Source organism: Sprattus sprattus (genome assembly GCF_963457725.1).
Source record: "Sprattus sprattus genome assembly, chromosome: 8".
Lineage (NCBI taxonomy): Eukaryota > Metazoa > Chordata > Actinopteri > Clupeiformes > Clupeidae > Sprattus > Sprattus sprattus.
In genome coordinates this window covers 11,554,176-11,570,993 of record NC_137927.1, presented here as the reverse complement: position 1 = coordinate 11,570,993, position 16,818 = coordinate 11,554,176, and the positions used below count along the sequence as shown (strand labels likewise).

The window sequence follows — 16,818 nt, the reverse complement described above, 5'->3', positions numbered from 1 at the left end:
TGAGAAATCATAGCCTATACAGTTCCCATGTGTACTTTGTCTTCTTTGTGTATTTTTTTCCGTTTAATCTTTCAGAAATTAGTTCTGAGGGGTCAGTAGACAGATGGTGAATGCCTTTGCATATTCACAGAGTGCAGGACACTCCAGGGTTTTACTCCCCATTTTCCTGTGAGTAAGGGGCCAGTATAAGCCCACCAATTGGCTGACCCAAACAGAACCATCTTTCTCTCGACTCCTCGTGTCAGAGGATCGGGCCAATCGCCAGGCTGCCCCTAAGACCCCTGTCCCCTCGGGGTCAAAGGTTACACTGGGAGTGCAGCTCAAGGCAAACAGTATGAGAGACAAGGCCAAGTGCTGGAGGCCTTTGATCACCTCAGGAGAGCGTTAGTGAGGAAAAGCAGTTATTTTTCGAATCCATATGTGTTGTGTTATGTGTTATGTTGTGTTATGTTGTCTCGTTATCTAACTTTCTTTCACAACAGATTTCTGGACTGTTCAGATATTACTAGTTATGACATGGTATGTTTTAATGTTTGTAACAACATAAATAACATCAAAAGATGTTTGTAGATGTCTGTTTTTTTTTGGATGAAGGCAGTGCAGAAGTGTCACTTTCCGGGCACGACTGGAGGTTTGGCCGCTGGTAGAAACCCTCGGAGCATCATTAAAGGCCTTTAGCACATAAACAAGCACCTTCCTTCAACACTTGGGAACACCAAAAACAATTTTCCAGACATGATGTTTAATGTTCTGTGGAAACCAAGTTTAGGAGAGAGAGAGAGAGGGGAAGAGGGAGAGAGAGAGAGAGAGAGAGAGAGAGAAAGAGAGAGCAAGAGAGAGAGAGAGGAAAAAAAAAGATTTCACTTTCAACAGGAGCCAAGGGCTTCAGAGCGTCTTCAAGGCTCGAAGGAGTGGGATTGCAAGGCCCCTGTGTGTTTTTAAGTTGTTAAGGCTCCCTCACAGAGAGTGATTTATTCCTGCAAAACGCGCCGTGCCACATTACAGCATTACGTCCGTAGCAAAGTTACTGGACGACTCCTGAACTATTTTATTTGGCACAGAATAAACATGGCGGACCCCAGTCGACGGCATCCACATGAATATAACTCTGAGAGACTGAAAGAGAAATGCCGTGATATTTACCAAGAACAATATTTAAAGCCCTGAGATGAGGAGCCTGGTGAGGGGGGCGTATGACAGTGTGTCTGTGTGTACACAACAAACACTATTTGATTTGATTGAAGCAACGAGTACATCTGGGTCTGACAGGTGGCTGGCAAGCACAGGTCGAGAGATGCCAAAAGGGCTCAAACAGGCTTAACCTGGTCCTTTTGTTAGCCAGCCGGCACCAAGCCTGTGTCTTTGAATGTGTGTGTGTGTGTGTGTCTTTGAATGTGTGTGTGTGTGTGTGTGTGTGTGTGTGTGTGTGTGTGTGTGTGTGTGTGTGGAGGGGGTCCTGACACATTGAAACGATCAGAGAAGCATAATGCCAACCCGTTCCCAAAAAATGACACAGGTGAGAGTTGTGAGATAAGAACAGGTATTCAAGTGTTTACATGTGTATGCCCATCTGCTTGTCTGCATATTTGTCTACATATTCGCCTGAGCAGAGTGCGGTTCTGGAAAGTCCCACGTAGACGTGTCATCAACGCTGCTGTCTGAATTCACTCTCTCTCTCTTACACACACACTCATTCACACACACCACCCCGTACAGGCTGACAATTTACGAAGCCGACGACAGCTCGGCCTGATCGGCCGCCAGAGGCTCCGTGGAGGCAGGCAGGGAGGCAGGCCCCTGGTGCAGCGGTGACAGCGGATCTGGCACTCCATCAAACCCCAGGGAGAAATCTCATTAAGGGGCGCAACGCTGGGTGCCTGCAGCCCTGGCCCCGTTCGACTTCGCTCAGCCCTTCCACGGCACGCCGCTCAGGAGAAAACACCTTCAGCACGCACACACACACACACACACACACACACACACACACACACACACACACCGTGGTGCTGCCAGACAGCCGAGGAGACACGCCATTGAGTAACACTTCTAAAAAGTGGAACGGGGGGGGGGCGGCAGAAAGTGGGGGTTCTTTCAGTTATGTGTCTGGAACCATAATCAAGGGCCAAATGGAAGTTTCCAAAACTGTAAAGACAAATAACACGGCCACACACAAACACACACAAACACACACACACACACACACACACACACACACACACACACATACTTGGGGGGAGGCCAAAGAGTTTGCTGAAGAGTTTCTCAAGATTGTTGTCTCAAAACGCAACAAAGGACACAGGAATAAGTCACAAAGCAGAACACTGCTTGGAGTCACACTGCACTTCAATCAAAGGCTAAAAAAGCTCAGAGGAGCAACACATCAACATAACCACGGACGAAAAGCTCAAATCCCTCTCCTTTTTGGTTAAGTCTGTGTTCTTGCTTAAGGGGGTAACATTACCAGTGTCAACTCTCCGGAGAGGAAACACCAAACCTCCTCCCCCACCCCAGCCCAAAGCCCCATTCCTCCCCCAGCACAATAAACAGGGTAAGATGAGAAACAGCGCTGGGCTCTGGGGGTCTAGGCATCTGGTGTCGTCTTAACTTTGTGTGAGTGTGTGTGTGTGTGTGTGTGTGTGTGTGTGTGTGTGTGTGTGTGTGTGTGTGTGTGTCTGTGTGTGTTGGGATGTATCAGAGAGAGAGCGAGCAGTCCCCTGACCCACACACACCGGGAGCACCGAATGAGAAAAACAGAAGTCAACCCTAAAGCGGCCTCTGCCTCTGCCTCTCAACCCCTTCAAAGTGACTGGCGCCTTGTGCAGCCGGCCAGCCAGCCATGGAGCAGGTGAGACTTGAAAACTGCTCAGTTGGCTAAATAAAGGCTTCGCCGAATCTGAAAGGGATGACTTGCAGACGTGGGGGAATGATGGGGGTGTGAGCTGGCGGGGGCGTGTATGTGACTACACCGTCTCAGAGTGTTGCTTCAAAGGGAGACGTTTGCAGCCATGAAATTAAGATCTCAGATAATCATATATCCAACCTGGCAGGGGACGGCATTTCCTCAGGGGGGGAAGAGAGACTGAGCCAATTATTGTGTAACATGTTTCCATATCTGAAGCTTCGGTTGAGCAACTAAAGGTTGTGTGAATGTGTGTGTGTGTGTGTGTGTGTGTGTGTGTGTGTGTGTGTTTGTGTGTGTGTGTGTGTGTGTGTGTGTGTGTGTGTGTGTGTGTGTGTGTGTGTGTGTGTGTGTTTGTGTGTGTGTGTGTGTGTGTGTGTGTGTGTGTGTTTGTGTGTGTGTTTGAATGGTGTAGGAGCCGTGACATACTCACACACAAATATCTGAAGCAACACAGTGCTTTGGAGTTCACCCACAGCCTACAACATGCACAGAGCACTCCTACATATCTCTATGTAGCCTTGGAGCACACTCCATTTCTACTGACTCCAGGCAAACAAAAACAAGCTCAGCTCTGAGAGAGTCAGCAGATCTACTGATTGTCAACATGCATTCATTGTACTAACTTTGTTTTAGGACATGCCCTGGCTGTCGAGCCTTATCTATTCAGCTAACCCAGTAATGGCAAGAGACGGGGCATAATTTGTAGCTGCAGCGTGGTGCACAGGGGGACACCTTCCCTGTGGTCGGAGACAGACTGCGTGGCCCCGGTCCTGACAGCAATCACTCACAGCACCCCCCCCCAACACACACACACAGCACACACACACAGCACACACACACACAATCGTCTTCCTGAGCCCCAGGAAGGAAATTACAGCCAAGCGCTCAGGGATCCGTCGTCGGTTCCGAGTTAAAGGAAGCTCCTGTGTGATTAGGGGGGCTATGTGGTCAGCACCCCAGCCAGCAACATCGATAGAGGAAGAGAGAGCGAGTGTGAGAGAGAAAGCATCGAGGGAGGGACGAGAGTAAAAAAGAGAGAGAGAGGGGCCTCTACATACCAGCGGGCTTACATCCTTATCTCTAGTTCACCGGACAGGTCACCGAGCCTCCAGAGACACAAATGTGCCTTTCACAATGCCAGAGATATTCCTAGTAGCTGACAATGGGCCGCAGTCTTTCAATGGCCGACATCTGCATTACCATTTCTGTATCATCAGCAAACTTGGGTGTTTTGTATCCCTTGAGCCATGAGTAGGTTATTTCTAAAACACACATGGGTAAAGGCCTGTCTGGTGAAAATATGTGTGTGTGATAAAAATGTGAGTATGGAGAGAAGTCCCTTTTTTTGTGACGGGTAGCTTGATTTTATGGATCTGATTGTGCCCTGCCTCCAGTCATTTTTCAGATGAGATTAACATTGCTAGTCACATTACCTCATCCACATCAAAGGCACCATCCTTACAACCTCGGTAGAATATTTGTGCAGATTTATGGCCCTCATCTCTGCACTACAGAAAACATGCACAGTATGTTCTTATCTCTCTAGACTTCTACTGATGCCCCTCCTGCTCAAAGCTAGACAGGGTGTTTAACTTTTACACCTGCAAAGATAATCGCTTTACAATCCCCCCCCCCCCCCCACCTGAGGACACAGTGCAACCAGCCCAACCTGTCCACTGATAAACAAGTAAGGTATTTACTGGCCTGCAGCGATGTGCAGAGCCTGTAACCGTTAACGTTTATTTGATGTTTGTCTCGGTAGCTGAGATGTTAATACACAAAAAGATTACGATCAACTCATAGTCAACAGAATGGAAAAAAGGTAAAAGGAAAAAAGGCTGTGAGGAAGTCTCTGGGATTGATGGCAGTTTGACGTCCCTTGGATGGAAAGACTTACAGGCGAATATGAACTCCAGGTGGACTTCTTGCGGCTCTTTCACAGTCGGCCGATGAACCCACACGGGAAGCCAGGGCTCCCGAAGGACACAAAGGAGGGGTTGGGAAAGGCATGAAGACAGCCCGTCAACTCAGGCTTGATTTACAGGTCGCCTGCTCTGGCCAAGAGCAACAAATCATTTCATTATAGGCCTTTTTGAACACGGCTGAGGTTTATCTCCAGAAGAATGGAGCGGAGTGAGGTTAGGGAGCCGCAAGCTAAGTGACCCCAACCCCCCCCCCCCCCCCCCCCCCCCCCCCCCCGCCCCCCCCCTCCACACACACACACACAAGCACACTTCATGCCTCAGCAGCCTGTGGGGTTACCGCTGCAATCAGATCCGTCTCCCTACGCAAGGGAAATCACAGAGCTTTACAGCAATCTCATGAGTTCACCGAGAAGGCAGTCATAGTAGTAAGATGCATGAGTGAACTGTGTGGGACACAGTCCAGATAGCGGGTGGTGGTTGGTTTGTAGGCCTGCTGGTTGGGTGGTTGGTTGGGTGGTTGATTGGTTGAAGAGGGGAAGGGTGGTGACTGAATGAATCCAGACGCTCAGGGGGTAATTAGTCTGAGAATCCTGGGAAGGAAGATGTTTTGGAAGCATGTGCAGGATCAGACGCCAAACACCAAGAGCAGCCGACACAAGGGGTGGCTTCCCAAGATGAGACACTTAGTCAGGCGCTTTGCTCCAGAGGGTGTGTGAAAGTGACAGGCACTTAAGTCTTTCACCAGTAAAAAACACGGACAGATAGTCTGCCAAAAGGGTGTCCTCTGGATGACTTTAAGACTCAAAGTCAGGTTAACCCCTTGCTGAGCAAGACCTTTGGTCTTCAAAACAACATTTGGTCCCGCATTAAAGGAAGTAAACACATGACAAAGAGATCGATTCGATAACTAACACAACTAGAGAGTAGATCGTAGCCGTTAGCAACACCTACGTCAGGACATCATCATGACCTCAACAGTAAGTGACTGTAAGATCTCCAAGACACACACACACACACAGAGGTACAAGGACCAGTGTTTAGACATGTTTGACCTTTTCAGATGTGCCAGACCAGCTGAGAAGCCAACAGGAGAAATAATAAAAATAAAAAAACGTTCCACCAACATAACACCATTCTGGGCGCTGGAGGGCTTGATGTGACATGAGGGTAAAAACCCCACAGCTGGTAATGTAAACCAGAGGGCTGGAGCAGACAGAGTTAGCGCTGTCAGTTGATCAGGCGTCCTCTTTCAGACACCGGGGGCTAGCTGCAAACCGGAGCAGTGCAGACATAAACACTGAGGGCTTTGAGGGCCGGCCGTCTCTCTCCCTCGGCGGAGACACTTGCCGAGCTGCCACACCCCAGTTCCCCACAAACAGCGAGACAGACCTAGACTCAGTTGGGCTCCACGGAGGACAGAGAGAGGCCTTGTGAGAGGCCGAGAGCGGTGAGTCCGCGCCGATCTGGAAAGCCTAGAATACTTCCAACTCCACCTCTTGTAATTACATAATTACAACTCCATCAAAAACATCAGGTGTAAAATAGTTTTAAAAGGGGGCGTAATTTTAGATCAAAGATATAATGACATCAACTTCAAATGAATGCAGCATGAAAGCATGACAGATTGATGGTGTGGAACTGAACTTCAGGGCCACTGCTGAACTAACCAATTAATTGCTGCCTGGCTAAATGAGTCTCTAAAACAGCTGAAGTCTCACTGTGTCTTCTGGTCCACTGACTAGCTAGCGTCTATACCCAGAAGCTCTCTTTAGGTTCTTTCAGGCAACTGTGAACACTGTTCTGAACTTCAGCCTAAGTGACTAATGTCACGGCCTAAACTGTAGCAATCCTGTGTTCCACTTCAATCTGTCTATAAGACGAATAATGCGAGTTGCCATCAAACACAAGAAATCAATACAGGAAAACAACAACATTAACCTAGGCTGGATTACAAAAATGGGCTGCTTCTGGATAACTCCCCCGAACGTTTTTGCTCTTATTTCAATGTGATAAACTGCATCTTTCACACTCAAAGTATGTGAATGTGAAAAAATGTAGGAAAAAATGGTACAATCACACAGGCGGCGTGCAGAAGGTACAGCTTTGAAGCATCAAAAATAAATCAGCACACTCAGTTTGCTTCACTCTCTCTCCCTCCAGGCAATCCAAGTCTTTTCACTGGTAACTCTGAGGTTCTACTGCCAAGGCACAAAGATGGAGAGGGAGAACTTCACAACTTCAAAAAGCTCTGAATAAGACATTCTAATAGTTTCTCTCAGCCAGTGTAGGCACCAACCTATATGCAAGACACCTCTGAAATCAAGACAGAGACCTCCTGGGACTGTCCCCTTGTTGCCAAACATACTTTCAATACAGAAGGGTTTAAACAGACTTTGCCATTGTTTACATATACTCAACCTAATATGCACTTTAACTTAAAGGTAAGTAATTACAAGCAGTACCTTTACATGTCACTAATCTGGAGCCTTCGATCACTTTCGGGTCTAAAAGACTTGACTGTCTCTAAACAATAACCATATCTAATTGTATTAGGGGCATACACGTGCAGACAGACACTTTCGCCTCAGGTGACCAGAATAAACTCCATGGCGCCGTGTTCCCTGTACGTCTCCCTGTGCTCTTATTAGAAGCCCATACACTGATTCCACAGTCCTGCCCCGTGCCCCCACCTCTGGGGCGTTGCAGCGCAAGAGCCAACATCAAGCGACAGCTCGGCAGTAGCACTTTGGACCATTTCAGTCCTGAAGTCAAAACGTCTGTGGTCACGGAGACTAAATAAAGCTGGCGGCATTATACAAGAAAGACAAGGTTCACAAAGCCAAGGTTCATGCCTTCGTCATGGTCAAAGCTCAAAACGGGAGAGCTGCCTGTCCTGTGGCTTGGTTTGCCTTCCCTTGAACCCACAATTGGTGCTATAGAGAGAACAGAAAGCCAACAGGCAAGATGGGCACCGGGGACTGTGCTGCACACCACCACGCCCCACTTCCCACCGCCAGTCTGCTCCTGTCGCCACATCAAGAGGTCACGAGGTGAACATGGCACCTGTGAGGAGAATAAACACACACTGGACCTGAGCAACAGGGGTTATCCTTTTGGCCGGGCTGCTCCACTGTCTGAGGACGTGTCAACCGAAAACATCCCCTTAAGGACGACCCACCACACCTCAGATCCTGGCGCCGTCAGGAAAAGGCAGACGGACATCGTGAGGAGGGGCACAATGATCCCTGAGCACTGTTTATTCAAGGCCACATCCTCCATCCACAAACAAAGCTGAAAACAGACCCATGGTCATGGCCACTTCGCCCAATGTTTAAACTCAGGAGGTGCTATTACAGGTCATCCGTCTAACACAGCTCCTTCCTTCCAGACAAAATGGAGCTGAATAAGTAGCTCTGCTTACATTACCTCGGATGCTAGACATAAATTAGATGAGCGGTGAGTGACTGTGAGGCTGACTGTGATCAGAATTCCAGCATTTAACATGACATTCTCTGGATAGAATTCCAGCATTCAACATCAAATTCTCTGGATAGAATTCCAGCATCCAACATGGAATTCTCAGGTTAGAATTCCAGCATCCAGCATGGAATACTGTGGTTAGAAGTACACTGCTGTCCAGAGGAGAGACCATACGAGTAAAGCCACTCCAGAAGAACCATGACCCACCATATCCCCACCAAGTCCACATAACACAAATGTTGCAGTTTGGGTAGGGATACAGACATACATAAAGTTGAATAATGGCAAATAATTGCAAATACATCCTCATTTCTATCCTAAACCATCTACCATATGCACAGACCTTGCCTTTTTCACATTTGTGCTAAGAGAAAGGAGTAGTTTTGTCACTCTTTCTATTGCATATCCTTCATTAGTTACAGCGTAATTATGCTACCCACTCCAAAGTCATAAATTCAGTAAGGATGAATTATGATACATTGATAACATGTACTTACAATCCTATGTCTGAGTCTAGGGTTATGGTTAGACTTAAGGACATAAAATTTTAAAATGTTCTTTCACATTCATAAACCATTGAAGGCATATTTACATTATATCAAGGGCAATGCAATACGAGGTGTGTCTATAATAAGACCAATTCTGTTATTCAATTGTAATGAGGAAAACCCGTCATACTCGTATAACTTGTATATACTCATCATAACAGTTTCATTATTTCATAGCTCATGTTACCAGAACCTTCTGCTTGTTGTGATATCCCTGATCCCGCTCTTTTAAACCACATTCAGAGTCAAAAGAACATACAGTGCAGACAGATCCAGCACAAAGGAAAGACTTGCCCAAATATACTCTCTCACACTCACAAAACACACACACACAGAGAGAAAGACATAGGCAACACATCAAAGGGATGAAGGAACAGCATGATTATGTTAGGTTGATTAACGCTATATTTAGATAGGTAATCTACTAATTAGGACTTGAACATACTTAATTTGCACAAACCCATCAATCCAAAGACGTCTGGAAAGGAATATTTTAACCCGTGTTAGCAAAAATAAAAGCCCCTGCAATTCATTTACACTTGATGTAGAGATTTAAGATGAATTTGCATTTAAAAGTCAATGAGAGCAACAACAAAAAAAACTGTTGCCTTCAAGAAACACTTCAGTGGAACCATCATGAAAGAGGGAGAAACTCTTTGAAATGATCCTTAGCTATCCATTGCTCCACAGTGAGCAGATATTTGGAAAACAAAGCCAAAATCTCAACTGCTAATCCCCAGGGATTCAGTGCGCATTCCAGGGGACGGCTTTGATCTCCGGAGCGCATCCGGACAGCTAAAGCCTTAGACACCCGGCACCCTCTCACACACACGCACACAGGCGCCACACCAGTTCCCTGCAATATACCCCCCACTCCTCACACAAACACCCATACCTAGAATAACCTACAATAATTATTTTTACACTTGCACTACATAACCACAAACACACACAAACATACATTCACATTGAGAGAAGAAAATAAAGAGAAGTCTATAATCTCTTGAGCAGGGATATGACACAGATTGACGGCATTCGTTTGACCTCAAGGTGCCGGATCACTTTCATCAAGAGATCGTGCCATTTCCTGTTGACACTCTAACACAGACAACCAATAGGGTCGAGCCGACACTCCATTCCGCTCTGAGCGCGCTCTCACCCGCACTTTCTCACACTATCCCCCAACTATACTTAAGAGAGATGTATGTATGCATCTGGATTTCCCCCCTTTAAGTCATTACCATCCCTCCCCCCATTAAGGGATACATGATATGAGAGGTGACATATGCGCCACCTGTGGCCCCCCCACAACCCCCTTCTCCCAGTCCTGCAGCTACATAAACTCAAGACTTCCTTTACCCCCTTTCGCTCTCATGGGAAAATATCAGAGCCCTTCTCTGGCCAGGTGCTGTGGACCTCTGTCCCTGGGGGCGAGCCCTTTCTTCTCACAGAAACACAACGACAAACTTCTCCCAGCCTCTTCAAAGAGAGCAACAACAGCCGTCTCCCAGGGGAGCGGAGGGGAGAGCAGCAGAGCATTGTGGGAGAGGGGCAAATGACACAGAGAGCACAGGAGGGCAGCTGGTGGGAAATACTAAGGGACAGAGAGAGAGAGAGAGAGAAGGAGAGAGAGAGAGAGAGAGAGAGAGAGAGAGAGAGGGATGAAGCTTGAATTTAAAGGAGCATTCACTCACAGAAGAGCCCTTGCTTTTTTGAAGGCAAAGTAATAAGTGAGTGTGTGTATGAGGCGAGGAGAGGGGAGAAGTGGGGATAGTGCTTTAAGAAAAAGGTAAAGCATGGAATAAAAAAACTACTTTGCAAACTCTCTGAGATCCTTTCTTGTGCCTGCGACTCTGGAGTTTCCTGAAAGTTCTGAAGCTTCTGTGTGAGGGCACAGCCACCTGGTGAGAACCGCATGGGTGGTGGCAGAGGCATTTCCGTTGTGATTCAATCCAAGCACTATGCCTGTCGCCGGCCATCTTTCATGCTTTCTTTTTTGCCGGCGCCTGTTTTGTGCGCCATTAAGATGGGAGCCCTTAAAAAAAATGGGGGGAGGCCGAGACCCGGAGACTCCTGCAGCGCAAGCTTGACTGGGGGCCCCACTCTTTACCACACTTGAAGGTGGCGCTTGAGAAAGGGGGGTTGGGTTGAGTTGGGTTGGGGGTTGTCAAACGGCCCTACACCCACTCCTCGGCCCATTTCTAATGCAGTCTCATTTCATCAGGAACAACCAGAGAAGCCGCAGGGTTAAATGCAAGAAACAGATGGGAGGCAGAGAGGAGAGAGAGAGGGGCAAATAAAAAGGGGTATTGTGGGGTTGACGTGGCAGAGGAAAGCCAGACAATACTACTCCAAAGCTGTGAAGATCAAAATCATTTGAAACATATGTTAAATGTTTTGCTTTGCAAAAAACACATACAGCAACAGAACACCTTGGGAGGTATGAGAACAGACAACCAGTGTCAAAGGATCCTGATTGGACAAATGTGACCACCTCAGAGGTAGTGGATTAGTTGAAGTGTAACCTCCAGACATCCAAACCCCGACTGGGTCTCTGAGGGGAACTTCAAGAGTGCTAATCCCAGCAAGAGTGATCATTCAGGGGGCTGCCTCTCCTCCACTCATCCCCAGCCACCTCAGCCGAGCTCAGCTCACCCACCACTTACCGCCTCACACAATTCCATTCAAGGGGCGCTAATGAAAACAAGCTCGCTAATGTAAGGGTCAGTGACAAATAAGGATTGGCAAGATGCCAATTAAAAAATATGTTTTAAACCTGTTAAAACAACATGCCCAAGGACTGTTAGAATGTATATTTTGCATTTCTGTTGGTTTCATAGTATTTGATATGACTTTTCTACCATTTTTCACCAAATACGGAACTAATGGCCCTGTTTATTGTCAAATGGTGTAACCATTACACAAGTACAAATATTTAATATTTCATCCTCCTAGATTTTATGTACGTGTAGTCATGAAAACAAGTAATTGATTTTCAAATATCACTTGACATTTTTTTTTATTATATTTATTTTAAAAATTCAGATTAAATTGATGTTTTATTGTACTGAGCAAGACATTATGTTGTAAACATTAAAGTTTTCTGCATATTCCATGCCCATTTGGGTAAAAATGGTTTTAAAACACATTATAACAGTGTAGTGGAATACTTAAGTATCATCCATATTAAGTTTTTTGTACAATATGAGATTTTTGTGGAAAATACTGGTTACGCCAATTGACATTAATCGGTTACACCAAATGACCATACTGCTTCTACAGCCCTAAATTGATCAAAATGGCCTCAAACAGGAAGATGTCAAATGGTGTAACCGGTTACACCATTTGACATTTCAATTTAAAACCAAAATCTGCAGGCATTATTTAGGATGACTATGTCAACACTTAACATTGGTGTGAATATTTAAAAACATATTTTACATTTAATATAGTCACTTTGATTATTGTGGTTTATTTATATTTTAACTGAGGTCATACCACTTGACATGTCACCTGACCATGCTTGAAAAATGCACATTTTAGAGAAAGTACTAACCTTGACATGTAGCAGTTAGGTTCTTTAGGGGTCTTCTCTGTGACATGATCTTCTGGCACAATATTTACAAAATGGCTCCTAAAATGTGGTTACACCACTTGACATTTAAGAGGTTGACTTGGCAGACATGATTCCCCATATTAATTTAAATATTCCGAACAATGATGTTACATAACTATTATTAAGTTTTAAAAAGTGCAAGTGTAAGAGTATGCCAAAGTATATCAGAGGCTATTTTGAAGAGAGTTTCACAATTTTTTAGCAAGTTTTATTACTTGGTACTACATTTTAAGGGTTACACCACATTGACAATTTTACCATTATTTTCTTAATATTCTCACCAAAATGGATAAAACCAGAACTTTTAGAATTTGGTCTTGAAGAAAATGATGTTTCAAAGTGATTTGATAGATTATTCTCAAACTTTAACACTTTTAAATGTATTTCATCCTCATGTTCACAAAAAAATGAGCGTCACGTCTTTGACCCGTAATCAGTTATGTAAAACAAACACACTTTCCATAAATGTGCTTTCCCCTCTCTCTCTCTCTCTCTCTTTCTCACTCTCACTCACTCACCCACACACTCTCTCTCTCTCTCTCTCTCTCTCTCTCTCTCGCACACATACACACACACACACACACACACACACACAATCCACAGCCATCATGGTACCCTTTCAGAAAACACTGAGAAGGGAGGTTCAGATCAAAAGGATTCCAGGCCCAGACTCCCCACTGTCGCCACCATCTAACCCACATTCTGAGGACCCCCATTCAGCTTGGGGGTACCATGGAAAAACCGTTATAAATAACTATCTCACCAGGTATGCTCCATAATAAGGACAGCTCTTAAAATATTACGGCTCAAATTCACATGCTGGTGTTATTAGTTCCAAAGCCCCTCTACACCGGTGCAATCCATATGAAATGTGGGTGGAAAAACATAATGGATCTGAGATAGCAGAGGGTCATGCTCTTCTGCTGCTTCAGACAATGTGGAATAAATAATAAATATGCATGATGCTATCTCAAATATCTAGAAAGTATTGAAAACAATTCTCAAAACTGTGCCAAACAGAGAGAGGGAAAAAGAAAACCTTTCACCCAGAACAGCTTCAAGGTACCATAATACAATGAAATATTCAGGGAAACAGCCACTTTGTTCAAGCAAGACAAGAGGGGAAAATACCCAAATAAATATTTATGTCCAGAACACCTTCTGCCTATTTTATTCATTTTCCCTGCAGTGCTGGGAAAGCCATTAGGCACATAGAATTCAATTATTTATAAAACAGAGCTCCTCCGAGTCCAAATTGTTGAAACGGTCCAGCTCCTTCAGCAGGGTTTCTTTTCCGCCCTAGCCAAAATCTCACTTCACACCATCTGGGAAACGAACAAACGCTCCACAAAAGACTCCCACCCTTTCAGAGAAGGTCCTCACCATGCCCTCTGTCCAGAGGCCTCGCTGTTGAGGTCACTCTCTGTGCTAGCTAGTAGTCTTCCAAAGGACCTCAAACTCAAAATAAGATCCTGAACTATCTGGATGTCTTCTCAGTGCTCAGCGCTACTATATATTGGTCTAACCAATCTTAATTCATATAATTCACCACGTCCAAACTCAGAGAACAGTGTGTTCGAACGCCGTCAATAATAAAATAGTGCCATGAAGGGGGAAATGGACCAAAGAACATATTTTCATATACTTTGGTCCAGAGGAATTCACTCTGAATTCCTTCCAGTAATTCTCACTTCCTGTTCCGTATATCAAAGGAGTCCTCCAGACTCATTACTTTAACTTCCTCATATCACTCTTGACTCCTCCAGCAAGACACAAGATCATTTTGAATAAATACATCAAACTTACAAAAGTAAGTAAGTAGTATTCCTAAATTTCCTTCAGGATCAATAAAGTATCTATCTTTCTATCATTTTCAGTTCCTCAAACAGTATTCAGAAAACCAATACATATATGCCAGTTACGTATGGAAAAAGGTTTTCAGTTTATTTGTAATCTCTTTCACAGCTTCAAAATATTTCTGCCCACTGCATGACCAGGTAAACCGATGCGCTCATTTAACAGTGGCCACTTGAAAGGATGAAAAGATGGCTTGCTGTCCTGCTGGTTGAATGGACGTGAGCCGAGCGTCCTAGTGGATTTCTGATGAGCTCTCAATCCTCAAAAAATGTTTTTGAGACGAACCCCCAACCAAAAGAGGCTTAAGGTTTCTCTGAAGCGTTTCCAGAGGATTTCGCCTCTCGACAACAACACTCTCTATGTGTTTACTATGATGCCAAATACGAAACAGACATGACCTTTACCAGTCCAGACCTCAGACTCACAATGCAGCCCTGTCACCAGATTGTCAGGCTGCAATGCTTTCAAGTCAGGCGTGATGTATTACCTCAAGAAAAACCTAGCATCTGTTCCTAGTCTTGACACATTTGTTCCCAGCACAGTCCAATAGACCATTCTGCCCCATGCAACGGATGTGGGGGAAAAACTAGGCTCTCTCTCTCTCCCTCTCTCTCCAAACTCTTAGTCTGTAACATCTATCATATGTGGGAAAGGAGTTGTGAGAACATATAAACTAAACTGGCCGTTCGGTTCAATAGAATACACATTGTAAATGTAGAGTGTTTCCTTTCTAACTGTTGTACTCTTACTCTGACAGTCTGTTTAGAATCTGCAAACACATTTTGCCATTCATCAAGAATAAACAAAACTCCCTCACCTTCAGCTTCAAAGAGATAATTTGCAATTACAAAGGATATCTCCCTAGAAGCCATTTAAATGCCATCATTATGTGCAAGACATAGCCTATGTGTATACCAAAACCTTAATGCTGATCACCATTGAACCAACTTCTTCTGGAAGTCTAATGAGGTCCAGCGCATTGAATAACTCGTTTCTACTACGTTCAACGAGGTAATGAAATAATCTGTTAAAAAAACGAAATCCTAATGGATACTATTACAATTTCAGCGCCAAATTTCTGCGTCATTCCATTACACAGCATAGCGCGAAAAGGTGCAATTGTTTAGAAACAAAGCTGGAAAACGGCTTCCAGCGTAATTTAGACCAATTAGGACTACTAAATGAGGAAGTATTTTTGTGTGACGGTTTATCAGCAATAACTCCTCTATATATAGACTAATAACTAATACGATGTTTTTAAGTAGAGCAACTCCATAACTTCAACAAAGGGGTAATACTGATCATCTTTTCTTGAGGAAGATTGCGTCACATAGGCACATTGCGTATCTTAAACCTGAGGCATATACAGCAACATTGTGCTGATTCTGTCTCATTCCTAAACTGCAACCAAAGACCTGTAAAAACCCTTTAGCCCATAATCCGTACCATCAGCGTTCACCAAAAACTCTCTCAACAAACCTTCTTACGACTAAACTTTAGACTTGAAAACTTCAGCGAATGGCATACGACTGAGCTACTCCACAGCGGCATGTTTTCAAAGTTAACAACTCCTTTATGGCTTAGATGCATGCATGTAAGGCAAACAATTTGTTTAACTGAAAACCGTATTCACTTACCCGACCAGACAGCCCGCAGGTACTTTTATGGTGACAGTCTTGTTCAACTCTTGAGCCCGTGCAATAGTACTTCTGTTTAACGATCCAATCATCGATTCCTTTTCTTGCTAAACAGGCATTAACTACGAAACTGTCACCTAAATAATGAAAAGATAAAGACATTGCAACATTGTAACAATACTAAAATGACTTTCTAACGTGTTTCATTCACCGCTTTGGTAATGCTACTACGCTCAACATGCTCTATGGTCCGATTTGCAGTCGTCAAGAGGAATTTCGCGTAGATTACATTAATGGTTTTACATATGCTCTCAAATCAAACAATGCATTAGATAAAGTACACTCACCTTCCGGGCTCTCCCTTGGTTTACAAATTGCAGCTTTTCGTACCATTTGAGAGAGGGACGGAGAAAAGAGGAGAGGTAGGCTATTACTCCAAAGAACTCGGGACGACGAGATTTTAGACTACTTTATGCAATTAAAAACGGCAGGTCTTACCATGTTTCGAATGAAGTTTACCCATTTCTCTGCATCGGGTTACAATGGAAAACCATCAGATTTGTTGTAATCCAGATTTTTATAATCGTCCGTAAGTAAACCAGGCAGCGCTCTCAGTACATCCTACGGCGACAGGGCTACACTGTCTTTGATCCAAGCGAAGCTCTTCCTCCCGTCTGCCGTCCAAGTGGAGGGGAGGCGGTTACCAAAACCCGCACTTCAACCACTGAAGGAACATGATTGACACCTCGCCCGAGATTAGACAACTCACGGGCAGTTTCGCTGCGTTTTATTGGTCCGTGGCGGCACATGAAAGCGGGCCGCGATTCTTTTGGAGTCTCCAAATATAAAGAGA

The 16,818-nt window shown here is 44.7% G+C and overlaps 1 protein-coding gene across 1 annotated transcript in view; it reads right to left on the bottom strand.

Moving 5' to 3' along the window:
- Nucleotides 1-16,601, bottom strand: part of nkd1 (NKD inhibitor of WNT signaling pathway 1) — a 34,374-nt gene extending 17,773 nt beyond the window's left edge. The window contains exons 1-3 of the mRNA XM_080844161.1: nt 16,464-16,601; nt 16,313-16,345; nt 15,966-16,102 (exon numbers count right to left, since the gene is read on the bottom strand). Of these exons, the coding sequence (XP_080700287.1) occupies nt 15,966-16,102; nt 16,313-16,345; nt 16,464-16,488 (195 nt within the window). The 5' untranslated portion in view covers nt 16,489-16,601. The remainder of the gene's footprint in view (nt 1-15,965; nt 16,103-16,312; nt 16,346-16,463) is intronic.
- Between the last annotated feature and the right edge of the window lie 217 nt (nt 16,602-16,818).